The following is a 25,852-nucleotide window of genomic DNA, read 5'->3' on the forward strand; positions in this document are numbered from 1 at the left end:
ATGTTTTCCTTCTCTCCCCCCATCCCCTTTTTAACTTCATGTTTTTCCTTTGAAACAGAGATTAATTTGGAGTAGCAAGATTGTAAACTGCCCTTGTTTGAACCTGCCTGCACTGTTAATTTTATTGGGCAATGTGGAGGAATAGTGGGGGAATTCAGCCATGATAGTGAATTGCTTGCTATCACAGTGATGGTTTTTAAAGCCTTCAGCCGTAACTATCTCAATCTCTTCCCTCCAAAGCACTAACCTTCTCCTTTCCTTTACAAGTGTTTCTTTTCTACTCACAGTAATTTCAAGAAAACTTCTGTGCTCTTCTCCAGCCTCACTTCATCATCTTCCTTGGACTTGCTTTGGGCATAACCTCAAGTTTTGTGGGGAAAAGTCATCCCCTTTTCACTGTATAGTGACTCTATCCGAAGTAGCTTTTACTGTGTCCCAGTAGCGTGTCTGGACTTTCCATGCATTTAAACGTCATGTCCCTCTGGTGACAGCACAAAACCTGGTGGCAGGTGAAGGAAGGTCTGGGAGGTTCTAGGGGAGTGGTGCAGCTCTTGCACCTTGGTTGGTGGGCTCATTGAGCTGTATATGGTGAGGAGGTGTGTCACCAGCTTTGGACCTCTCACATGGTTGCCTTTGTTTTGGGCTATCTCAGGCAACCATGCGCTAGATTTTCGTTCACTGAACAATCAGCCTCCTGCCTAATTTTTTATTTTGGCAAGCTCTGCTTGATGGTGGATACAAGCCTTTTTTCAAGGTCCAGCGTAAACCTCGTTATGGCTGGTTCATACTGCTTTATGTTTCCTTTTCCCCTCCAAAGAGAGCTTTCGTTTTGCTCCAGTAGCAAAGCCAACATCTTTTTGTCTCATGAGAGAGGTCATCCTGCTGACCTTTTCTTGCACTATTCCAGTTTTCACTTAACCTTTCTTGAACTCAGTAACCTGAAATTGCACATTGTTCCAGCTGAAACCTTACTGGTGTCTTGTGTATTTTCCCATTCCTCACTGAGACCTCGGGCAACATCTGGCTTTTTTACACTCTTGCCATGAGCTGCTAAACCACCAAAGTCTTTCTCTTTCTATATCACTTCCAATTGTTGAGCTGCCAAGCTGCAGAACATATTTCTTTAATCCCAAAGTGCATGACTCTGCTTGGCTTTATTACAAGCTGTACCTCCTGTCAGTTGTTTTAGTCCTCAAATGTTCTGAATAAACTTCTGCCTGTCCTCTGAGTTGACAGACTTTCCCAGCTATCTAAGTCTGTAGATTTCATTTGCACTCCCCTACTTTCCCTATCAAGGGAATTAGCGGAATTGCTAGATAAGACTGTCCCAAGGCAAATCTTTTAGGAAATCTGTTTATAGTTTGTCTTTCTCACCAGGATTTCAACATCTGCACAAGCTGCTCTTCTTCTGGCTTTTGGGAGGTGGAGCTTGGTTTGGCTCTAACATCTGTCCTAAACAGTAAACAGGATGGATCGTGGAGCTGAGCTGGTGGGTGATCCACACGCAGGCAAGCACTGCTTGTTCAGGGGGTTGGCAACGAGCATACATGTGTCAGAGCTATAATGTTAAATGTTTCTTCTTGGAGGGTGAAAAATGGCTTTGTATTCTGGTCTGTTATTATCAATACTTAACAGTTCCTGGAGAAGGTTTTTGTTCATCTTAAAAAAAAAAAAAAAAAGAAAATTAGAGAAAAGTTATAGATACATGAAACTGATGATTTGAATGTAAAGTGAGGATGACATTTTTAATTTATGCTCTTAGCTGTAGGAATGACCAGACCTGAAAATTATCAATGCTGTCAGCTCCAAGCATTGAAGGCATTACTGAAATAGTATTATCACTGTCTCGCTTATCTGAGTGTGTTATCTGGCAGAAATGGTCTTGAAAACCTTCATCTGTGTTCTCCTCTATGGCTAGTGCCAGAAGACCAGACTAGGTCATCTCTGTGGGCCTTGTCCAAGCCCAGTTCCAGTTGGGAGGGGAGTACCATGGTCTCCCAGAGCTTTGAGCAAGCAGTGCAGCCCTTTTTAAAACCAGCAAATATACCACGTGGGTCATTGTGTGTGTGTAGGCTGAATTTTGAAGCATACATTGTATATGCTTAAAATGGCCAATAATCTGAATTATTAATGGACAATGCAACAGATCTAGGGCATTCGCTTTTTAAGTTTTATGAACATACATGTGTCAGAGAGAGAAGGCTGTAGTTGCATGATACTCACAAAAGTCAGCGTGTGAGGAAGGTAAAGTACTCCAAATCCACTCAGCTGCTATGTTTCCTTTGTTCAGTAGCTTTAAAGCTCACCTGGAGAATTCTACCAGGTAAGATGAGCAAATAAGTCATTCCTCATGGCTTGGTGGGGGATTAGAAACTTGGTGGCATCTGCGAGACGTTCAGCTGAGGCAATGAGAGTCCAGACAACGCTGGTTTCAAAACCAACAGCATTTGCTGTCCAGCGACAAAAATCCACATGTGACAATTTGCTCTGTGTGTGCGTACGAGAGAGGCGTTAGAGTTTTGTCCTTGTATTAATGTGTGGAGGAGAAGTAAGCATTCAACTGCTGTTTTTCTGTTAAAGAATCATCTAAAGGTAGGATTTTAATTTTTTTTTTTTTTTAATGCCTGGCATCTGCTCCCTGCTGCTGATCTGCACGTCTTTGCTCATCGGGATGCCAACCTTAGTTCACAGAGTCTCTGTTAAAGTCATGAAAAAGCCATATTATTGGGTAATTACTATTTAGCCATTTGTGTATCAGTCTTTCAGTGTACAGTTTTCTTTTTTATTTTAATGGCTCTTACATCTGTAGAAGCTGATCCATTTAAGTCATGGTAGAGGGGTTTTGTCACTTAGTTAAAAATTTTTTCTGCTTGAGGTCCAATTACTTTCCACAACGGTGTGGAAAGCCCCAGTTCTCAGCAAGGGTTATTTAAGGGAATGCTTGTACTTTGGGTGGCCAGCGTAAGAGGCTTAGAGTTGCAGCCTTAGATCTGCTGAACCGTGAAGCTTGTGCAAAAAATCCTTCCCAAGCAGCGAGCCAGTTTTTGTTCTGCCTCCTGGATGCAGCTGGGGTGTAAATGGTGATGGGAAGAGGAAAGGCTGGGTGGGGAGGATTGCACCAGTCTGCGTGAGACCTCTGGCACTGTCCCCATTTTTGGTTCTGGTGCTTTCTCCTATCTATTGGAGCAGATTTTCAAGACCTCACTGCCACAGCTGTGACGTTGCATGGGTTGCATAGTTGCATACCAGCCTGGGAGTGTTAAACAGAGTTATAATGGATTTTTATTTTGACCCCGTGACGTAAAACAAACTTTCTAACATGTTGTTGTGGCTCACGTGTTGTCACTTTACAGCACTTGCAGTTTCAAAACAGATGACTGAAATTGCAGTGGTTTTTAAGAGCACACTTGCTTTCTCCTCAAGGTCTTCCTCCTCCTGACACGGTTCCCTTCCCCAGTGCCTCCAGTCCCGCAGGAACCCAGGACGTCGCTCTGCACATGCGATGCCTTCATTCCCCAGAGTCTCCACTACAGAGCTGCTGCTCAAGAGTCAAATATTTCAAGTATTTACATTGCTGCAAATGAGTTTCCCGTGTCGTTAGTCTGAGCCTGGGTGATGTTAATGGTCGTGTTGCAGCACACGAGGAAGAGGCGGCAAAACTGAAGATGAGCAGCGGAAACATTGAATTTGTCTTATCATGCTGAGATTTATAGTGTTTGCTGTCTTGTATCTTAGCCTCATTTAAAGTACACACTTAGGCATGGCTTGTTGATATAAAGCATGCCAAATCTCTATCGCTGAATTTACGGGTGAGACATGGGGCCAAAGTTCTGTCTTAGCTCCTGTATAGGATTTTCCTTTAATAAGGATGGTGGAGCAATGGCTTATTGGGACTTTGGGGCCAGATCCTCTCCTAGAATAAATAAAGCTAAGCTCATTTACAGCAATTGAGCATTAATCTCTATAAGACTTTTCTGAAGATACATTGCAGTGAACGTAATGAGGAAGAGAGCTCATTATTTTCCAAGAGAAGTGACAGATGAGAGCGCATTTCCACTGTGCAATTACCATCACTCTTTCTTTTTAATCACATCACTGAAAATGTCTAGTGGCCACTGCAATGGCAGTATTTGTGAATGGAAGCTGGATGTATTCAAAACAGTACGAGTCGGGCAATTTTCCTTTCTTGCAGTAAATCTTGCCAAATACCTAATTTTCAAAGATTAAGACTCTTGAAGCGCAGAGCTGAGGTTATGATTGGCTGGAGGACATTCACAGCTCAGTAATGAAACACTGATGTATAAAATGGTAATTGATCCCGGGAGCACTGCGAGCGCTGAGCCAGATCACCTTATGTGCAGATTCCAGCGCGGCTACAGAAACTATACAGATGTTGGCACAGAGGGTTAAATGTGACATTAACTAACTGCATTCTGCAGAGGTGGTACTAGAATGTGTTCAGAATTTTGAGGGTGGTTCATTGGAGACGTGGTTTTCCAAGAAGCTCTAAACTTTATGCATTTGTTTCACACATGCAGCTAGAGGTGGTTTCTTCCCTAGAAAGGGCTGCTGTGATTTATTGATAAGTCCAAGCCTTACCAGTCCCCAAAAAGTCACTTTGGAAGCTAATGATATTTTTTATGCACCTATAGATGTTACATTGGTAGTGCAGACCCTTTTAAGCATATTGCTTTCTGAGAGAAACTTTTTGTGTGTGTGTGTCAAAAAGGCTGCGGTAGCACTTCAGTTCCAAAATAATAAAAATAATCCCCACCCTGCTGCTGTTTTTAGACATTTGCCTTTGGCCTGTATGATTCCTGTCTCCATGAAATCCTAACAAAACTGGTTCTGTGTGGGCAGTTAAGCAAGCAAGACATAGCAGTTGTGACGATGGATTTCGTGCCCCTAGGTACGCTGCGGGACTGTGATGGAGCTCTTCTGTGGTTTCTGGTCTACCTGGAGTAATGGTGGCTCTCTGTCCCCATGGGCTGCTGTAATTGCAGGTTTGGGGCTTCCCATGTTTGTTGGCTTGTATGGAGATTATGCAGAGTCCTTTCTTTTCAAGGAGGGTCCCTTGAAAAGACTTTTTGGGGGGGGGTGGGTGGGATAGCATCTATGGGGTTTATATGGAGGCATCTAAACTCTGCATGTCTTAATCTTTCCTAATACACAGGCTGTATGAGAGTGTGCTCACTGCAGACTGGACCCCACTGTACCTCTGCCATATTCCCCGGTGGTGCTCACAAAATAGTTCTTCAGCTCTTCCAAGGCAGTAAAAATCACCAGTGTAGGCAGGGCAGACATCCTGCATCAAAAACTTGGAGAAGTTGAAGCTAGAGTAATAGCCAGCCCCGGTGCAGGAGCAAGCAGCCTGCCGGGGGCAATTAGCTAATTAGCTAATCTTTGCGCCACCATTTCTCTGTGCCACTCTGGAAAAGACAAAACAGAGCAAAACTATCTTTGCCTGTGGAGTGTTTAAATGAAAGTAATCTCCTTGTTTTGGAAAATGCACAGGTAAATTGGTCAGTTTTTAGAGGGGTGAAGCTGTTCAATTCCCAGAAAACGGAGGCATCAGTCCCAGTCACCGTGTCCGACCACTGGGGTCAGGTTGTTGCCAGTTGGGTGGTAGAAATTCCTGATGGATGAAGCCAGAGACTATTTCTCAGGCTGCTGGGTAGTCTCGGAGATGGGCTGCAGGATCTTCTTCTCTTCATTTCTTTCAATAATTGCCTATTGTGTCTGAAAACAATTGCTCAGTTCTTCATCTTAACCATGGCAGGACTGTAAATTAGACTACTTTTTTCTTTTTTTTTTTTTTTTCTTTCTTCATTGCCGAATCTTCAATCTGGTGTAAGTTGGCAGCTCTGCCTCCTCTGCTGGGTTTGAGATCCTGCACTTGCATCTGTGTTGGGTTTGGGAAATGTGGTGATGCAGCTTAGCATCAGTCTGGTGAGGTTGAGTGAAGGTGTGATGGGGTGGCACGAACGTGCTTGTCCACTCACTTAAGATCCAACAAACTCCATTGGCATGGGATGACAACGGGAGCACTGAGTCTTTGTGCACTTTTAGACATTTTGTGAAATTATAGGGTGGTGCTGCTGCGGGGTGCCTGTCTATCCAGCATGTAACACAACCCATAAATGCAGAATCCTGAGCTCCTGCTGGTTCAGGTAGTAAGTGTTACATGCTGCTGCAGAGTTTCACAGTGGTCTCAGTGTTGCTTATATCGTTTTAGCCTAACCTCACAGGGAAACGGGGGATTTAATACATTGCAAGTACCTCCAGTGTCCTGTGGAGCTGTTTAATAATTGATATTTATGAGCACAATTGGAAACACAATGGTTACCGTAAGTGCAGTAGATCTTCAGTTAATCAGTGTGCCTTCAGCAAGCCCTGGAAGCCCACGTGCAGAGCGAGTGATGACACAAATTAAAATCCCGCTTTCGAAGGCAGGTGGGGATGTGGAGATGCAGCTGGGCAGGTTGGTAGAGCTCTCCCTGGTTTCCGAGCTGCTGGATTGCAACCCCCGTTAAAAAAAAGCAAATGGCAAGAAATGTTTGCTTTGGTTTGATTCTTAATCCCCCTGTATTTTTTCATTACAACTGTTGACTGTGGGTTTTTGCATTACTTGGTTTGGACAAGAGTTAGCAAACGAGTGTCTCACTGGCTCTCCCTTTCCTGTTCTGCCTTACTACATTGCAGTGTTTGCGTTATAAACATCCCAGGATGATGTTTAAATCCAAATAAACAGAGTTGTCATGGCAATTAAAAGGAAATTGGGGAAGCACTTTCGTTGTTCTTATATAATGCCTTGTACGATGCCATTTTCCTAGAGACTTCAAGTATGGGTGGGATAATATAATTCTTTTTAGAAAAAATAATGAAATCTGAGTTTGGTGAATAACCACCTTGTAGTGATGGAGTAAAATCATTGCAAGTATTTTACTTGCAGCCTTTTGGTACCTTTCGGCCTCTGAGAGCTCCAGGTGCGCTGGGCAGGGCAGAGCAGGCTCCAAGGTTTCCTTGTACATTTATTTTGGGCTTTTTTGGCTTGTTTGTTGTTTGGTTTTTTTCCCCTCTCCAGACCGTGCCTTTTGCTGTGTGATTTGTGGTGGGTCGCTTCTAGTCTCTCTGATTGCCGCTCAGTAAATGTGCAAAGAGTCGCTGTTTTCTCCTGACAGCACTGTGGCTATCACCAGCTGACAGATGCTCGTGAGGTTAGGTCAGTGGTGCTCCAGTGCCAGATGATTGTAGTTAAAAAATATTTATATCTGGATAGAGCTTTTTTTTTTTTTTTCCTCTTTGGGTATTGATTGATTGACTTTTAGCTGAAGCCAGTACATTTTTTTGGACAGATGAAAACCAGATTTTTTGTGAGAATTCTTCTTGTGTCTGTTTGCTTTAAGAATGCTTTTAATACTTGGCTAAAAGGAATTTAATCTTTTTTTGGTTGGGTTTTTTTTTCCTTCAGAAGATGATCATTTTATAGCATGTTGTACATTAAAGTTAATACAGGTATTCGGAGTGTATGAAAGGTTTTTTGCATATACGTTTTTAACCCAAAATACCTTACATGCCAACAATGCCATCAGCTCATTCTCTCTCTTTACTTTGTTCTCAGATCATTTCAGTTCCTTAATCTTTTACAGACGTACTTTCTTAAAAGCAGGATTGTAAGTCTATTGTTTATATTATAGTTCTATTTTCTTGAACAAATCTTATCTCAGCACAAGTACATTAAATATAAACTCGGCAAATGCAAAGTATAAGAAGTAATTAATGACAAGTGTTTTAGTGCAGACATCACAGAAATAAAGTATGTTTGTATTTTGGAATTTCTCATAAAATTTGAACATGGGCTAATTACTGAAAGTATTGGAAGGATTTTAATATGAAGGGGAGAAACACTACATGTGCAGCTAAATTTGGGAAAATGCAAAATTGAAAAAGATGTGGTCATCATCATCTGTTAGCAGCATACCTCCACTAGGATTATCGGGGGCTTAATGCTGAAGTCACTTGATAAAATTTGTTGTGTGGCAGGCAAAAGGTCAGAATAGATAATTACAGTGGTCTCTTCTGGCCTTAAAAGCTATGAATTGGGTAGCAGCAGCCATGTGTTTCCAGCAGTATAGGACACAAAATGCGGAAAGTCCTTATTCTGAAGAGTTTGCAATCCAAACAAGATAGATACAGGATAAACAGGATGTGCCAGAGAACTCCAGAGAGGAAATGACTGGGATGTGGTTGTTTGTGAAAATGTAGTCTTTGAGAGAGCACTGTAGATTTATAACCTCTGGGCATCGTGTAAGAAAGGAGCAGAGAGGAGGACTTTGAATGGGTGGAATAGTGCATAAAGGAAAAAATGATGAAAGACATTTTATACATTGGGAAAAGAGGGGAATGGAAAAAGTCCACAAGGATGGGCCAGTCAGTGTCCTCACTGGTGGAGGAGAGAAAAATGAATAAAGGCTGCTTGTCTTTAAATACAGCTGACCCAATCTGGACTTTCAAGGCAAAGCTGCTGATTGAGAGTTATTCGTACCCGAAGGTGTCCGTGGTCCCGTGGTGTCTGGTACCCAGGCTGGTGATGATGCTGAGCTTTGGTCTGCTCCTCCACTCAACCCAGCTCCTTCAGGCAGGGCTAAGTGTGGGTTCAGACTCTGCAAGCACACAAGTCCTCTTACCTCTTAGCAAGGGAAAAGATGGAAGGGGCAACCGTGTGCCCTGAGAATGGAAGTGGGTTAGGGACTGGGTTTTTGGCTCCTTCGAGCCTGAGCATCTGAGGTTGTGACCCCAAACCTAGGCTGTGGCAACCAACTCTGGGAATCCCCGTTTAAAACAATTTCATCTCCATCCATTTTGATATTAAGGATGTAAACTGAGGAAGAGACATGGCCTCTTCTAAGTGATTAAAGATCTACTATGACAGCTACTAAATGTGAGCAGTGCGTTTAGTGCTGGCATGCCTTCTGTCTCTTGCCAGCACATGCTGTTGCAGGTATGTGTGAATAGGAACCTGCTTTGTAGATGCAGTCAGGGGTTTGTGAGCAAAGATCAGACCCATGTGCATGACCAGGTGTGAACTTGACAGGGATCACTTGCCTCACTGGGACCTCTGGACAGAATTACTGTCTGAGTAGTAAAGACTATTACAGTCTATATTGTTTTGTTTAAAATATCTTTTTAAATGTCAGGGATTCCACATGATTGATTCTTTTTTCCATGTGCAGTAAAAGCATTTTAAAACCAGTTTAAAATATCATCCATATTAATTTAACTGTATGGATGCATTTTTAAAAAGTATTGAGAGCAAAGAAAGGAGGCTTTGGGAGCATGCCATTTGCTGGCTCCCATCAAATGCCAAAATTTGTTAGCAGATGAGGCTTTTGGATATCTTCTTGGCGGTCAGGGGGTTCAGAGTGGTTTCTGCCTTACAGTGCAGGATGTGAGATTCCTCTGGGTGCTGTAAATCTCTCACATTTGCAGAGGGATGGATTGCTTTAACTGGAAGAGATGAGCAGCAATACAGGCATGCCTCCCCCCGCCTCCTTTCTCCTCCAGGCGTGGAAGACCTGCATGCCGTGGGTGACTTGCAGAGATGGAAGAAATCGCAGGGATAGCCAGGAGCGGGTAGGCACGAGCTCCGTGACCGTGATGGGAGGCTGATGAGAGCTCCGCGGGGTGATGGCCAGAAGATAATTCTGAGACACCATAGTAGTGAGGATGTGGGCCGCTTAGCAAATACTCATGAGAAACCACTCCAAAAAAAGTACGTGTGTGTGTGTGCATGCAGGGGAGGTTTAGGTAAATAGCTCCTGAGGGTAGTCTGGGAGCTCTGCCTTGTGTCTCCAGCAACAGTCTGCACTTGACTTGAATCATTGGGACCAAAAGACATATGATCTGTGTTGTGACTTTTTGGCTGCTCTCCTCTCTTGCTGCATGTTGGCACCATGAGAGGGACCCTATCCACATAGCATTTATTTGGTTGTTGGCCTGTACCAAAACTGATTAAATTCCAGGCATTACTCATCATAAGTACTAAATTATTTCCACAGATATCTTTTTCACCCATTCACAGAAATTAAATACTTCATTATTCATGTTTTTTTCCCCTCATTGCAATGGACAGTATGGTTATCTAGTACCTGTGATCTTTTAAAGTTCTGCGCCCTGAAAGACCTCATAGTTGAAGTGTGAACTCGATCTTAATCCAAAGTTTTGGATCACGGTCCCACTGCATTGCTCCCTTGTGCGCGGGTTGGAACCTGTGTTTCTGTGGGACATGGGGCAAGTGGGACATGGTGAGGATGCTGCTGACAGTGAGAGCGATGGGGGTTCCGCTTCTCCTCCGGCTGCCAGCTGCTTGGCAGAAGAAGCAGAAGTCAAGGAGTAAGCCAAAACAGGGCCTAAATTGTCCTCAAAGCACTGGAGAAGATCGATGGCCTGATTATCGATCCTTAGCTAAAGGGAAAGCATCTGTCTTTTTTTGGCAAGGCAAAAGTCCCATGAAACTGGTCAGATCAATCTGTCTGCTTTTTGCTAGAAAAGCAAAATTCAAATGAGACTTGTTATCTGCATGGTTTGTATATTTAAGAGTTGTGTTAATTATCCTCATTAGCTTCATTTCTTGAAAGAAATGCTCTTGATCTTACCCCTTGTGCCAGAAATACAATCTGGAACGAGTCTGTGAAAATAACACATTGATAAGGTTCAGTCAGCGACCTCTGAATACTCTGGTTTGGTAGCATCTGTCACTGTGACCATTCCTGTCTTGCCTGGTTGGGACCCTTCAGATGATCTTTCTTGGACTTCAGCTGGTAGGAGCTATCGTTTTAAAAAGCAGTTCATGTGATTAAGAGGTATTGCTGTCTCTGATAATATTCGGTGCAGCTTACACTTGTCAGACACTGGAATCTATTTACTGAATTCTTTTCAGACAAGTCGTTTTTGGCACTTTGCAAAGTTTCCTTCCATGTGTCCTCACTGGCTGAATGCTAATTTATTCAGAAAGGCTCGGCTCCAAATGTACGAGACAGTATTTTCAGTGTTTCCTACTGTCTGGACAGCACTGTGTTTGGAGAATTCATGCCTCCTCTCTCCTTCGTGCCCTTAATTTCCTTCATTAAACATGTGATGATGTGACACAGACTATATACTTACATTAAATGACACTGTATTGTAACAGGAAAATGGATCTCCTTTGATAGCCTCTCTGTGGAGAAACACGCGATAAGCTCATTGTATCAGTACAATAAATATAGTCAAAGTGCCTTTGACAAATGACATCTCTGAATTTTCTAGTCCTTAGTGATTCCTCTGGCCTGGAGGATACAATGAATTAGCTGATGTCAGCTGAATTGTCGTGAATATTCTGATTATTTCTGATGTCTGAACCAGTAGCAGAGACAGAGGAAAATTGTAGAAAGAAACAGATAGAAATTATAGGGTATGCAAGAAGAGAGATTATCAGGTCTGAAGGGCAGTTGTTTCCATTTAGTCTGACCTTGTGTATAAAAAGAAGCTGTAGACCTTCTTGAATGACATTTGAACCACGTAATCACTTAGCCCTAGCTTTGGAGTGGATTTTGTTTTCCCTTAGTTCGAACACCGTAAGCAGCTCAGATATCCATCTGTGTGGCTGTCAGCATCACAGTACCTGATTGTTCATGGCGGATTAACGAGATGTAGAAATTAAACTAAGGGAGTGTGATTGATCTCCTTTACCATCTAAGAAATGAGGTGCTGTGTCCCCTGCTCCCCTACCCGTGGAAACTGCTTAGTTTGAGCAAGAGTCACATCAAAACATGTTGTAAGCACCAAAAAGTGCTTGTATGCTCTGCCAGCAGGGAGCTCTGCCCTGTCCTAGCACCAGGCATCCTTTACAGTATAACTTACCCATATAGCCTGGATTCAGTCAATGTTTTCCAGGGCATCTCAGCTGCTTTGCAGCACATGCTCGATACCAGTGCCCTCGTGGTTGGGTCGGGAAGCTCGGTGCTGATCTCATGCCTGGACCTGCTGTTGTAATTCATGAACTGCATGTTCTTAGACCTAATTCCCCGCAGGTCTGATCAGTGAGGTGATCTTGGGTGTGCCGACCAGTCATGCACGTATGCGCAAGAGGGACTGTGTGCAGGTGAGCTCTTGTGGCCGCTCTTTAATTAAAAAAAAAAAAAAAATGTTTGGAGGAGGTCATGCCTGGCTTACTGCGTAGTAGCTCTGTGGTTGGGGCACTTCCTCAGGGACAACTACACGGGAGGTTGTTGTTAAAGCCTGAATCCAAATGTTTTCCATTTTGTAGTGTAGATTTTGCTTTTTTATGAGAGGGAAGCTAGATGCATCCTATTAATTAGCTGTTGATGTTCCTTTGTTGCATCTGATCTGACTCATGCTTCCTCAGCCCGTGTTGAGACCTTTGTCAATAAAGGTTTTCTTGGGAAAGACATGATCTTATTTCTTGGGAATTGGGTCATTTGGATCAGTGAGGATATGGAGCAAACCAAAGCTTTTGAATTTAAGGAACTCCTCCAAAGGTGTCTTCTTTTTCACTGGGTGATATCTTAGCCAGGTAACATGCTACTAAATCTGTCTTTTGGGTTTGGTAATCCTTGTGAGATCCTACTAGTCAACCAGGTTTGAGTTTGAAGGAAAACAGGCAATTAAGTTGGGGAGGCATTGGTTTCACATGCCTACCACAAAGAACTGGTTGATGTCCTCCCAGTAAATTACAGCTTGCAGGAGGTAGTGATTCATCTTTGCAAGCACAACAAGTGGGAGAACACTTATTTGATTAAAGCAATATTCAAGCCTGTTTGCACACTTATTGTTTTCCTGTAGAAGCTCAGGAACAGATTAGCACATGGTGTTTCTCCTGAATCCTCCAGAGAACCCTTTCAGAGGGAAACAGGAATGTCATGTTTCTTCTCCCTTTCCCTTGGTTGTGGCCATGCTTTCTCACACTACCCTTGTGCTGCTGGCAGTGCTCTTCTGGACGCATGGTCAAACAGGTCAAGTGTGCAATGCCATTGAAAACAAATCCTGCTTGCTACACCCCCAGGTTGGTTTTTCATAGAATACTCCAGGTTGGAAGGGACCCTGAAAGATCATCTGGTCCAATCTTTCATGGGAAAGGGAGCCTAGATGAGATTGTCTAGCACCCTGCCCAGTAACATCTCGGAACCTTCCAGCGATACGGATTCTACCACATCCCTGGGGACGATGTAATTTTTAATTGCATCACTTCCCTGGCTTGCTGTTGAAGCTTCTGCGTGCACCCTGTTCCTGGCACATGGATGGGAGTGAAAAGCATGTATGCACAGCACCATGGTGGCACTGATTAAGGTTGTCGTAATCCTGCTTCTGCTGTCAGCTCTGCCATGGAGTTGCTGTATGGCCTGGGGCAGTACCTTAATCCCATCACAGGTTTCTCCATGGCACAGTGGGGATAATGCAGATGACCTGTGTGGTGCATGAGGATGCACTGAGCTTTAGGTAATCCAGTTTAGCATGTAGATTAATAAGAAATGAGAGCCGAGCCCAGTTTGTTGGTGAAATACTTGTTTGTTTCTCATCTCCTTGTGGCTCCGGGACCATCAGGGAGTCTGTGTGTGTGGGGGGTGTGCACTGATATTCCTTCCCAGTGGAGGGAACGGTGAAACCTGAAGCAGCCTGGGCTGTGAATTACATCCCTATGGGGGACCCAACGCACAAGCTTGTTTGAATGGTGTGCACTGGTAAGAAGGACATCACAGAAACCCTACATGACCATGAAAGTAAGTGTGACTGTTGTGAAAATAGCCACAACAAATAGGATTAAACTTAAGAGGAAACTGCTCTTATTCACTGCTTAGTGATGAACAAAGTGAATTTTGGCCTGTGAATATCATGATGTGATTTATTAGTAATCACTTCTGTACTGTTTCTCATCTATAGATCTTAAGTGGCAATTAGTATGAAGGCGAGAAAGTATTATTCTTATATTATTGAGGCACAAAGACATCAAATGACCTGCTGCAGGGCATTTCATGAGTCAGTGGTAGGGTTGGGCATAATGCCTGCTTTGAGGAGGATAATTTTTGTACGATTGGTTTGTGTCTGCCGGTGCCAGTTGTGTATGTGATTTGGTTAATAATTGTGAACATGACTTGAAATTTTATGGACTTGTTCACTGATGGTGAGTCAGAGTGTTGCCAGGTGTTGTGGTTTAACCCAGCCAGCAGCTAAAACAACCACACAGCCATTTGCTTGCTCCCCTCACCCAGTGGGATGGGGGAAAGTATCAGGAAAAAAAAAAAAAGGTAAAACTTGTGGGTTGAGATAAAGACAGTTTAATAGGACAGAAAAGCAAGATATTCTTCTTATTATTAATTATTTACTACTACTACTACTACTACTACTACCAAAACAAGTGATGCACAGCACAGTTGCTCACTACCCACAGACTACCAGCACCCAGCTAGTTCCCAAGACATGGTCCAGCCCGTGGCTGACTTCCGCCAAATTATATATGGAGCAGGACGTCATATGGTATGGAATATCCCTTTGGCTGGTTTGGGTCAGCTGTCCCAGCTGTGTCCCCTCTCAGCTCTGTGTGCACCCCAGCCTCCTTACTGGCAGGGTAGTACAAGAAGTTGAAAAGTCCTTGACTTGGTGTAAACATTGCCTAGCAACAACCAAAACATCACTGCTTATCAACATATTATTCTCATCCTAAACTCAGAACACAGCACTATAGCAGCTACTAGGAAGAAAAATTAATTCTATCCCAGCCAAAACCAGGACATCAGGACTTGCTGACAGTAGAGGCTAATTCATGCTAATCTGTAGGTTTGGTATAATTTAATCCAATTCATCCTGAGTAACATGTTTTAAAATTCCAGTGCTCATTTCTGTTGCTCTGTTTAATGAATAGGTACCTGCACGTTATAATGGGAAATACAAAACCCGCTTCAACCCTTAACAGCTCTGTAGGTGTCCTAGCTGTTGCTAGTCTGCTGCTTTCTCAAAGCACACAGCTTATACTGGAGCTGGTTTTCTTCCTTGTCCAATTAAGCCAGCTAATTAAATCTCCCTTTTTAGTCATAGCCTGCATTTTTAATCCTGTAACTGAGCTCAGCCTGCCAGAGGAAGTTCTCTGCATTTCTCAACACAGTGGATCCCTAGTAAACATGGCATTAAATCCAATCCCATGCTGCTTCTCTGTATTCATCTGTCTTTTCTTGACCTGGTACTTCTATGCTGGTGCTAATGGTTATTTTATTTAAATGTCAGATGCACTGTTATTATACTTTTAGCTGAAAGTACAGGGCGGGTTTTTTTAAGTGTTAGATGTAGTTACATCTACTTGATATTTAGAGTACAAGCACAAAGATGTTTTGACTGAAGCTGCCTAGACCCAGTTTGACAATCAAATAAAAAGCTCAAGGTTTCAGGAGTGAAATGGCAACATCTCTTCAGCAATACTAAGCGGTTCCTCGCTTCTGTATTCATTGCATGTCCTTTGTTTGATGGTGGAAGCTTTTAAATCAGCCATTACGTCTTACCTGAAGGATGTTTTGCAGTTGCCAAGTGTAGGTGTAGGGGATGACAAGGAGCTGAACTGAAGAACTTGCAGCCCTGTGGGACTTTACACGGTGATGCGTAATGACTTTGATATACCAAACAAAATTTGAAGGCACTACACTTCATGGGTAAAGAAATTACACACATGACTTCCCATTTGAATGCTCACCTTGAATTCTGGTACAGAAATGGGGAAGAGCAAGGACTTCTGAACTGTTTCCTTCTCCATACCTGTAACATCTCCTTATGGAAGCTGCTTTTGGAACTAGATTAAAATAATTCTTTACTGGTTTCATTTTCAGCTGAATATGCTGTGTGAGAGGGGCAAAGCTGTACACAAGAGACTGCTTAAACGGAGATGTGCAAGAAAACCCATGCAATATTTGGATTGCTTTCTAACACTTGAAAATGAAGACTCAGATTCCTTAGTTCTTACTCAAGCTTTTTGCGCAGGTCAAACCGAGGCCATGAATAAACGACGTTGTTAGGATTTTTCCATGTCTGTGTGAAAGAGACAGCACTGTCAGGAGAGCACACTTTTGAGCAGCAGTGGTTCTTTGTCTTGCATTGGATTGTTAGGTGTAACCTCTGGCATGTGTTGTTCCTGGAGCATCTAGAGACCTCATCTGGAATTATGGTTATTTCTGCTGCGAAAATGCTTTGGTAGGTGTGTGAATCGTCACATTAAGGCTGTGGGAGACCTGGATCTGTACACGCCTGGATCACCTTGTACTTCCACTTTGATGCAGATCAGACATGGACCTTTGTTAGATTAGCCAGTGCACATAATTTACACTGGATTCATACTGTATGCAGAAGGACAGATGATACCTGACATCATGGCCTTATGTCTCTCAGCATATAGCTAACCCTTCAGCGATTTTTTTTGACATTAACCTGGCAAGTGCTTCAGTAAGTTAGCCCTTTGCATCATGTGGTTGACACAATTTTAACCCCATTTTATGTGATCTATCACTAGATTTCCTTTCTTGCAAAACTGTGGCCCGAAAAACAGAGTAAATGATGCCGTGGGCAAGTCCATACACTTGCAGTTGGAGTGTACAAAGGCAGCTTGCACATTTCAGCCTGCAACATAGGTGTATCTGCGGTCTGTATATCGTAGTGTTCCCAGCTCCCATTTGTGTCACCAGGAGCCCTTTTGCCACATTGATATGACAGAGGCTGTGATGCATGGGGTTTGTGTATGTTTATTAGGTCTCATTGATTACTGTCTGTTCTGAAGACAGATTATTAATTAGCACAGCAAATTGCTAGAGAGGGGGTGTGTGTAGGGAGTGGTGCTGGTATCGTCTGCTATCACATCTGGAAGAGATTCAACGAGGGATGCAGCTGTCTGCCATATAGTTAAGAATGAGGTCAGGTCAACAGTACAGAGACTTCTTGTCTAGTAAATGAAAAAAAATGAGAGTTTAGAGCAAGGAGAGAAGTACAAATAAGAAAGCCAAAAAATCCCCCAGTTTTCAGGACGCTGTTCCAAATGGGCAGTGCTGTTAAAGTAAGAGTTGGCTCCTGTGTTATGTGTTTTGGGAGAGAGCTTTCAAACAACTGCATTGATATCTCATGCTATTCCTTTCCTGATTTTCTTTTTTTTAAAGAATGCTGTTGTCTCCCTCTCCACTTATTAACTGTTTCCTGTGAGGAGAAACCTCAGTGCAAATCAGTAGCTCAAAAACAATCTTTGCCAAACCATAACTTTAAGGGATTGGATGCTGGGGATTGGTTTTTGCTTCCCACCTATGGTGATTTCAGGGCTTTTGAGGGCTGGGGGTACACCTCGAGATAGCATGGTCCTCCAGCCGAGGGAAGCCCCGATGCCTGGTTATTCAAGGATACAGGGAGGAAGGCACGTGGGAAAGCCTTGTCTGTATGTGGGCTGCTGCTGTCCTGCAGCACAGATGTACCAGATGCTGCCTTGAAGTGACACTGCACTGATGAGGGGTAATTCGGGTTATAAAAATGAAAATTATTGGGGCTGGACTGTACTGTGGAGGATGGAGAAGACAGGGAAATCCACAATGGCTTTTTTCCTGTATTTTCTGCAAGAGAAAGGCAGACTTGAAGCGTAGCTGGGACTAACAGGATCCTGAGATGAACTTTGCAGCTTTTCCCTACATCTGTGGCAGACTGACCAAAGCTCTGCTTTTGGATTTGCCTGAATTCAGGGTGTGTCATTGATTTGTTCTGGATGGTGACAGTTTCTCTGACTTCACTGCAGTTTTTAAAAAAGGGGGGAGGGTGTTTTTCATCCATTTCAAAAATGTGTTGACTATATCATCACTGAATATCCTTCCCCGATTTTCACTGAGGAGAAGGCTAATCCGACTTGTCTTTATTTCAGGCACCTGGTAACTTGCCCTCTTTTTATTCCTCCACAAAGAATTCTTGAGTTCTGATTTTGCAGAATTAGAAGTAAAAATTAGTTCTAATTTTTAGAACTAAAATTCTACCATTTCAATTATACTGGTGCTGTTCGTGACATGCTACAAAAAAAATGCAAGAATTTGAGTGTGTCCCTGTAGTTACTAAACGTTTTCCATTGTGGATAAAATTGGAGGGAGGAGGAGAAGCCAGACGAAGCCGGAGGATGATCAAAAGTCCAAAAGGTCTCAGAAGCGTGTGTGCCTGGGAGAGTTTAAAAATGGGACACCGATGTCAAAGTCACTTTGGTGCTTTCAGATGTGCCATCCCCAGAGTTCAAAGGACCCGGGAGCCACAGATGAAGCAGGCTGAACCTGGGAATGGCGTGGGTTGGGAGCAGTTTATAACTGCAAACTGTCACTTAATTTTCTTGTTGTTATTGTTGTACAATTACAGTCATGGCCATTGAGCTAAAAGATGAGGGTGGTTGATTGGATTTTGGGGTCTGTAATCGCTGCTGTAATGTTGCTGCCTGGAGGCAAGGACTTGCAAACCGATCTTTCCAATGGGAGGATTATAGCCGAGGAGGGAGTGCTGGGTTTAAAGAAAGAAAAGTTTAAAGCTGTCATATAGTGGTTTCGACTCAGATGAAAAAGCAGAGGATTATAAAGCTTTTGTAAAAAATAATAGGAAAAAAAAAAAGCATTGTTAGAGGACTGACAATGGAAAAGTCGCTCTTGGGGGAAAAAAGCTCTTGGGACTTGTGTTGTGAAAGGATGGTTCCCCACAAGTACGTGGTGAAGCAAGCTGCCGAAAGGCATGGCAGGCAGCTTTCAGGGCTGTGCAGCTCTGAAATTTTGCTCCCAAGAGAGTTTTTCTCAGCTAAACTGGTGGCTGAGTTGCCGTGGTCTGGAGCTGCTCTCAGGAGCCCCTGCAGCAGGGTAGGCCCTCCGGGCTGAGTCTGAGACCAGGGACTATATGCACTTTGTGGGCTGGGTTTTTTGGTCATTAATTGTGGTTGGGACCCTCATGCTTTACGCAAAAGGGTCTCTCCTTCCATCCTCGTCAAGGCTTGAAGGTATTTTTTTGCAGCTGGAGGGGAGGCCAGGCTGCCTTGTTGTGGGTGCTGGGGACAGGATACTCATGGCTTGGAGAGGAGAAGCAAGAAAATGAGATGGAGAATATGGAAACTTGGAGGCATTTGAAGAATGAGGGGAAATAACATACTTCTCTCCATATTCCCCCAATGCTGCCTTAATCCATCGGGTTGGGAAGGGACTTGGATGCTCATTTCAGACTCTTTCAGTGCTCTTGCTGCGCTGTAAGGTGCTAGCCAAGTAGCGGGACACTCAGGTGAGACAGGGAAACCCAGATTTGTTTCCTTGCTCTTTTGAGGCCTTTTTGTGTGGTTTATCCAGGATCATTTGGGGCCTGACTTTCTAGAAATCAATGGTATTGAGTTGTCTGAAAGTTTTTCACTGTTGTGCTCCTTTGGGTCTCTCTGGCTGAGTAGCCTGTGTTTGACTTGGATCAAAACACGAAGCAGTGTCACAGACTGTAATACTCCCTGATAAGGGCTGACGTATTTAGGCATGGTAACTGTAAAACATCTCCATTTTGTGATTAAATTTGATTTCTGATTGTGGTAGGATTTTAAAACACAACCTTCATGAAAACAGCTTCTTTCAGGAGCACGTGTACCTTGGGATAAAGGATTTAAGGATGCCTGTAGAGCATTGTGAACTGGAAGGGTAACTGCTGTAAGTATTAATTGTTACAGAAGGAAATGTTTTTTCACTAATTGGCAGAAATGGGTTTAACAAGATAAAGCCGGGTCAGACTACTGCACAGCACGTGCGAGGCTGAGCAATAAACGTGCGCATCTAGTTTTGAGATGCAAAACTAGAAGTTGATGCTTAAAATTTTTTCCCAATGCTAATTGAATTACTGGGGGGTTGTGAAAACCTACGGAAAGAGAGTGGCGTGGCTCGAGGACCTAAGCTGGCCAGCATCGCCGTGTGTTGGTATTTCTGAAGTAGCTGGAGCCACTGGCAGTTTGTGGAGGCTGCGCTGAGTACGGCCAGGGGACCAGACGAGTGTGGGAGACCTGCCCAGCCGCCAGCCATGGGGACCTGCGGGATGCTGCTGAGTTCACATAGGCCCGGTAATGGCACAGGTTGCTAAAATCCTTGAGGATACAGGAATGGTTCAGTTGATAGCTGCCTTTGTGCTGCTGGCAAGGAAGCACCAACATTGACTCAAGCAAACCTGAACCCTGCGATTTGCTTTAGACCAGGGATCACCGCTGTGCAGCCGGCTGTGGGGTTTTTTCTTTGTATTTGGCTTTTAAAATTCAAATGCTTTGGACAGAAACATTATAGCACGAGTCTGTGCCTCCGAGGACTTTACTCTGTTGAGAAAACTTGGCAGGAGCGCAGAATATCTGAATTTGGAGTAACTTGCTTTTTAATTTTGTAAACCCTTATGTAAACACATTGTTTGGATCATTGGGAGTTGATTGTTTAACTTTTCTCTCTACGGTTTGAAAAACAACAACAACAAAAAAAGCCCAAAAGGAAAAAGAAACTACTAATTTTCCCGGTGTGTCCCTGTAACACTTTCCAAATGTAAAAACCTCTTAAGATATGGAAAAGCAGAAATACTATTTATACTGCCTTTATGAAAAGACTGATCAAAGGAGCACAACTGTGCTTGGCTTTATTTAGCATCGATGACTGCATTAATGTCAGCGTGCTTATTATTTTATTGAATTCAAGAGTTGTGGGCTCTGCAAAGCGTAAAGCCGGCTAAGGCTCTGGTGTGTGCTCGATTTATATTGTATTATGTGCTGTGCTATCACAACACATTTTGTGCTCTGATGCCTACTTTTTTTTGTCAGTCATTTGGAAAGTCTACTTTGTGTTTGGGGCTTGTCTGTCTTTAATTTTTCTTCCTTTTTTCCCCCTTGTTTTTTGTTTCTTTTTGTGGCTTTTTTTTTTTTTTTAAATCCTGATCAAGGGTGTTGGGAATTGGGAAGGTTTGACCTTGGTGGGAACGCCTGTGTTTTCCTCCATGGACCTAACCCCAGCTGCGTTCAGCTGAGCCGCCAGTACTCCCGGCGTGCAGGTGGAAAGGGGTTAAAAGACATTCATGTGCCCTGACTCATCGTGCCCAGCTGCTACGGTCAAGCAGCTTTCTTGGCCATTAACAAGGCTGTGAAGAGGCCAAGTAAAAACAGACCCATGAAAAAGCCTCGGCATCTGAGGTGAGGGAAGTTTCTGCTGATTCCTGTACAGGCATGACACCTTGTACCCAAAAGTTTTGATGTTGTGTACACGTGTGGGGCAGGGCGTGGGGTCAGCCCCCCTCTGCCTGGGGGCAGGGGGAGAGGAGGATGCAGCGACTGTGCTGAGATGGGTAATTTGAAGAGTTCATACTAAAATGGTAGCGTGCCAACAAACTGCGCAGCTGGTTAAAGCCTGACTTTTAAGAGGTTGATCAGATCAGATCCCAGACCAGAAACCTCACTGAAAAGCTTTACACAGGGTTTTATGAGCGCTATTGTTTCTCTTTCTGCATGCATGGTGGGGACACAGCTTTAGTTCTGTCCTGCGGGCAGCGGCTGTGGATGGGGACAGGCGGCATGGTCTAGCTCTGAATGTTGCTGGCGTGGGACAGCAGCCTTTTGACATGACATAGTTCAGCATTTTGTTGTTGAGATTTCTCCTTTTGTAACTGCTGGTCACGTTGGTGGTGAAAGCAATGCTGCTTTTAAAGCAGAAAAAAGCAATTTTTATGTGCCAGGCAAGTTTGAAATAGTTGGAGTTTTCCCACGTTCTCTGGACTTTAGAGGTTGGCTGTGATTTCCCTCCCTCCAGCTGGTCACATTTCTTACTTTATGAATAAGGTATTGTTTTTATTACCTTCATTTGATTACAAGGGAGGGTCTCTTCCCCCCCCCCCTTTCCTCTGTCTTTTGCCTAGTCATAGTCTGACCTTAGCACCTCTTTGGAAGTAAAGATGATGTGTGAGCCTGAAAATAAAAGGTGATTGATTCTTTCCTAGTCCCTTCTTGTACAGACAGGTTCAGGCTGCAGTGGGCATAGTGGATCTCCTGTCTGCGCTCAGCGTTGGCTGCTTTGCAGAGCACTCCTGCTGTTGGTACTGGCTTTGATGGGACCAGAGCCCAGTTAATCCACAGCCTACCTACATCAGCCCTGGTCAGATGGTCTGGAGATGCTTAAGAGCTTCCATTTTCCAAACACTGAAAAGGTTGGTCTAAGCAAAACTGGCAGGTATTTCCAGGAATGCTTCATGTAACATGCAGGATACGGGCTTTTTCTCTCGGGAGCAGAGCTAGCAGTCAGGACCCCGGTGGAGCCGTGGATGTCCCTACATTTTTGTGTCACATCCCTGCAGTGGCCCTTTGAGACCAGAACTCTTCATGGTGCCATATACAGACCTCGCTCGCCCTCCCACGAGGGGATTAAAGGGCAGTCCTGGGAGCTGCAGGTCCTGCTCCTAGTGCTCCTCAGACAGTGGCAAAGCGGGAAGGTTGACTGACTTGACTGACTTGACTGAAAGCCCTGACTTTCAGGGATGCTGTGGGGTGGAACATGTCTAAAAGCTGGGCTTGCCCTCGATGTCTGCAGTTGGGGACTCAGCAGCAAGTGCCTGGAGAGGCTCTGGTTTTCCAGCTGTATCCTCCTTGCACTGCTTTGGTGTAAGAGATTAATGCCCTGTCAATGCTCTGAGGTCGTGATTTGGATTAATTTATTTCATATTGAACTCATTAAGTGCTCTCTGCCATGCATGTTTTTGACCAGCAGTGAGAAACCTCTGTGATGTGGGTGCCAAGGATGTGTTAGCAGACTCTGAGCAGTGTTTAACAGGGTACGGTGGGATGTGCAGGGAGACCCTTGCCAGCTCCTAACTTCCACTGACTTTCCACCACAGGCTTCACCGCTTCTTTGGGCATGAAGTGCAGGGTCTGGCAGACAAGTCTGCAAGGGTGGTTAACCCCTCTTGAAGGTGTCATCGATGATACAGAGCAAGTGTTCAACTGCAGTCATCATTCCCATAGGTTAAGGACCTCCTTTTTAAATCTTTTGTGATGGGGCCAGTGAATGTACTAAAGTAAATTAGTAAACTGAGTAAATTATTAAGTCAGTGAATCTAATAGGGATTTAGGGTCTGCCCTCCCTTCATTGAGTTTGAGTAATGATGATTATATTTGAATTTAAACTGCCAAATTCGGACTTGTATCCAGACTGCTACTTCAAGCCTCATGTCCTGGCTTTTAGCTTCTGGTCTGGATCCAATACATTAGGATTAATATACGTATATTGGCAAGGCTAAATAGACCTTAAAATATGGTAGATATTAGTGAGATAATAGTGTGTTAACAGCTCTGTTTCATATATATGGTTAGAGATGTCAGTTTTTAGATAAAGTTTAGTAAACCGGAGCAGGTAACAAGCTTTTATGTGCAGAAATTGGCTTTTGTGACCCATTTCAGAAAGGGCTGGAAGTTGATGCCGGGGGGGGCTACAGGGCAGTACTGCTGAGGCCCCATCTCTGCCTTCCTATCCAAAGAACCGACTTAGGAGGGTACAGAAGGAAAATAAGAATATATTAACTAAGGTGAAACATGAAACTGAAATAGCACAAAATATATCAATAAATTTGGTGTGATAGCTGTTTTCTTTATAGTAGTTCAACTATTAGGTAAGTCAGCCAACTGTTGCTTTGCTGAAGGCAAGTCTCTCTAGGTGGTAAATTCATCCTCAGTCCCTCCAGGGTTTGTGTCTTTTTTTATTTCTCAAATGGTGAAAGTAATCCCTCTTGCAAACTGAATTTTGCCTGTGGTGACTCTTCTAAGACATCGACTTTGAGCATTGTCCAAAGCTAATTAAATCAAAGAGTATTGATTAAATAGTTGGCTTCATGCTTTGGCTTTGTGTTCTCCTCGCTTGAACAAGGAGCTGCATCGTTTCCCTGAAGTCCGCTTATCTATTTAGGAAAAATAGAGAAGGAAAGAAGAACTTGTGCCTCTCTTGCCCTGTAAAAAAATGTGAAAATGCTGAGGAGAATGAGGGAAAAAACTTTGGAGAAGAAGGGTAGCCTCTAAACTGGAAGCTACGTTGGGATTTTCAAGGGGGAGGAATATCTGGAGAGCTGACAACATCTTCCTCTGCTGTTTGCCAGCACATTTCTATAGGGTCCTTGCCAAAAACTTCCCCAAAGTGAGGTGCTTTAGTCAGAGTCACTACAAGGAGGGCTTTGTGAGGACAGTGCTGCCCCTTGTCCCCTCTTGCCTTCTGGTGACAGCTTAGGCCAGCTCTGTTTTCAGGAACATGTAGTATCTTGCATGAAAAATGCAGTAACTGCATTAGCGGGGTGATTCTGCTTGGTCAAATGAAACACGAGTTTGCAAACAACATGAAGAGATGACAAATCTGGTCCTGGCTCAGTCCCATCGAGGTGATAAAAGGCTTTGTGTTGTACTGCATGGAGTATATGCATTTTATGTATGTAAAGGATAGGCGAAAAATCCAGTAGGATACAACGGATTTAATCAAACTTTTGGAGTTTGAAAACCATTTTGATGGATTTTTAACTATCCTATAACTTTTAGTAATATCTATATTGTTGTCTTGCATTAAATGCCAAGTCTTACATCCTCTGGTATCTTAGATTTAACAGGTATTCTGTTAAGCATCTCCAGACTCCAGACTTTGACCTGGCACATGAACTGATAAGTAACCAAAACCAGCCCCCTAGCACATCTGAGATTTTTGTCCATTAATATTACATAGCGTTTGCTTCTAATATATGTTACTTATGTGTGGGCGCTGTAGTACCTCAGTCATGTTTATGACTTCATCCCGGTCTGATGCATAAAACATATGGTACTTGTATGGCATCCATATGAGAAGAGTTTGTGCATTGTATCTGTATGTGTACATGTTTCTATATTTGATCCGTGTGAGAGCAAGTACCCCAGCCAAAGAAAAATTGTTCATGGGAGAGTAAGTGCTACCATATTTCAGAGTAAAGGCTGTAGCAGGCTAATTTTGTGTACAACAGATGAAGCTGTTAATAGTGCCTCGGCGTCAAGATAGCACTAAATAAAAAGGAGAGTATCAACAGGTGACCGTCCTGTGATTTTGGTATTTTTCTGTTTTTGCTTTTAATATTTCCATCGTAGCGCATAATGGGGGGGATGTGGGGTCATCATTGTCATGGAAACGGAACACAATGGTGGTAAAAGATGGATGTGGGTCTTTTGTTTCTGGGGTACATGTGGCTGCTGAAGTGTCTGTTATTGTTGTGCTCGGCAGCAATTTGTTGAGATTATCTGCTGTGCGCGACTTCTATAAGCACAGCAAATGGAGACCGTGTGTTTTGATACCTCACGTCTGAGTAAATGCCAGCAAATGGCGTCCACGTATTGGCTTTATCTTTGAACAAAAGGGCCTCTAGGTGGGGTTGGGGTGGATGAAATATTTCTGTCTTCAAAAAAGTTGCTATTATGCTGAATTGCTTTAATTGTTTAGGGAAAAAAAAAAATCCAGCCTCCTTGCTGCAGAAGGCTGACAGCAAGAAGTAAGTGGAAGCTGGAAGTCCCTGAGGCTGTTGTTGGTGTGCTGGGTGTCAGGGTTGAGGGCTCCTGTCCTGGCTGGTGGCGAGGACAGTCTCGTGCCTCGCAGTGAACGGCAACCTGTGTCCGAAAAAAGACCCTTACCCCCCTTTTGGCAAAGCTTCTCCAAGGGCTGTGAAGGAACAGCTATGACTCTGAGCCATCACTGTGCTCTGGGAAGGAAATCCCAGCCCTGCAGGGCAGGGGGCAAAGTGCCTCTTGATTTTTGGGAATGGTAAGGGGTTGTTGAAGTTTTGCTGCTGGAGA

The 25,852-nt window shown here is 43.6% G+C and overlaps 1 protein-coding gene across 8 annotated transcripts in view; it reads left to right on the forward strand.

Moving 5' to 3' along the window:
• The window catches only part of PDZD2 (PDZ domain containing 2), a 208,326-nt gene that overhangs the window by 94,135 nt on the left and 88,339 nt on the right, over window positions 1–25,852 (forward strand). The window contains exon 1 of one of the 8 annotated variants that reach the window (XM_075739934.1): window positions 9,448–9,633. The exons of 6 other annotated variants lie outside the window; for them this stretch is intronic. In XM_075739934.1, the coding sequence (XP_075596049.1) occupies window positions 9,602–9,633 (32 nt within the window). In that variant the 5' untranslated portion in view covers window positions 9,448–9,601. Of the gene's footprint in view, window positions 1–9,447; window positions 9,634–12,095; window positions 12,140–25,852 lie in introns of those variants that run through there. One more of the 8 variants, XM_075739933.1, reaches the window with a different exon arrangement.

Source organism: Balearica regulorum, chromosome Z, assembly GCF_011004875.1.
Source record: "Balearica regulorum gibbericeps isolate bBalReg1 chromosome Z, bBalReg1.pri, whole genome shotgun sequence".
Lineage (NCBI taxonomy): Eukaryota > Metazoa > Chordata > Aves > Gruiformes > Gruidae > Balearica > Balearica regulorum.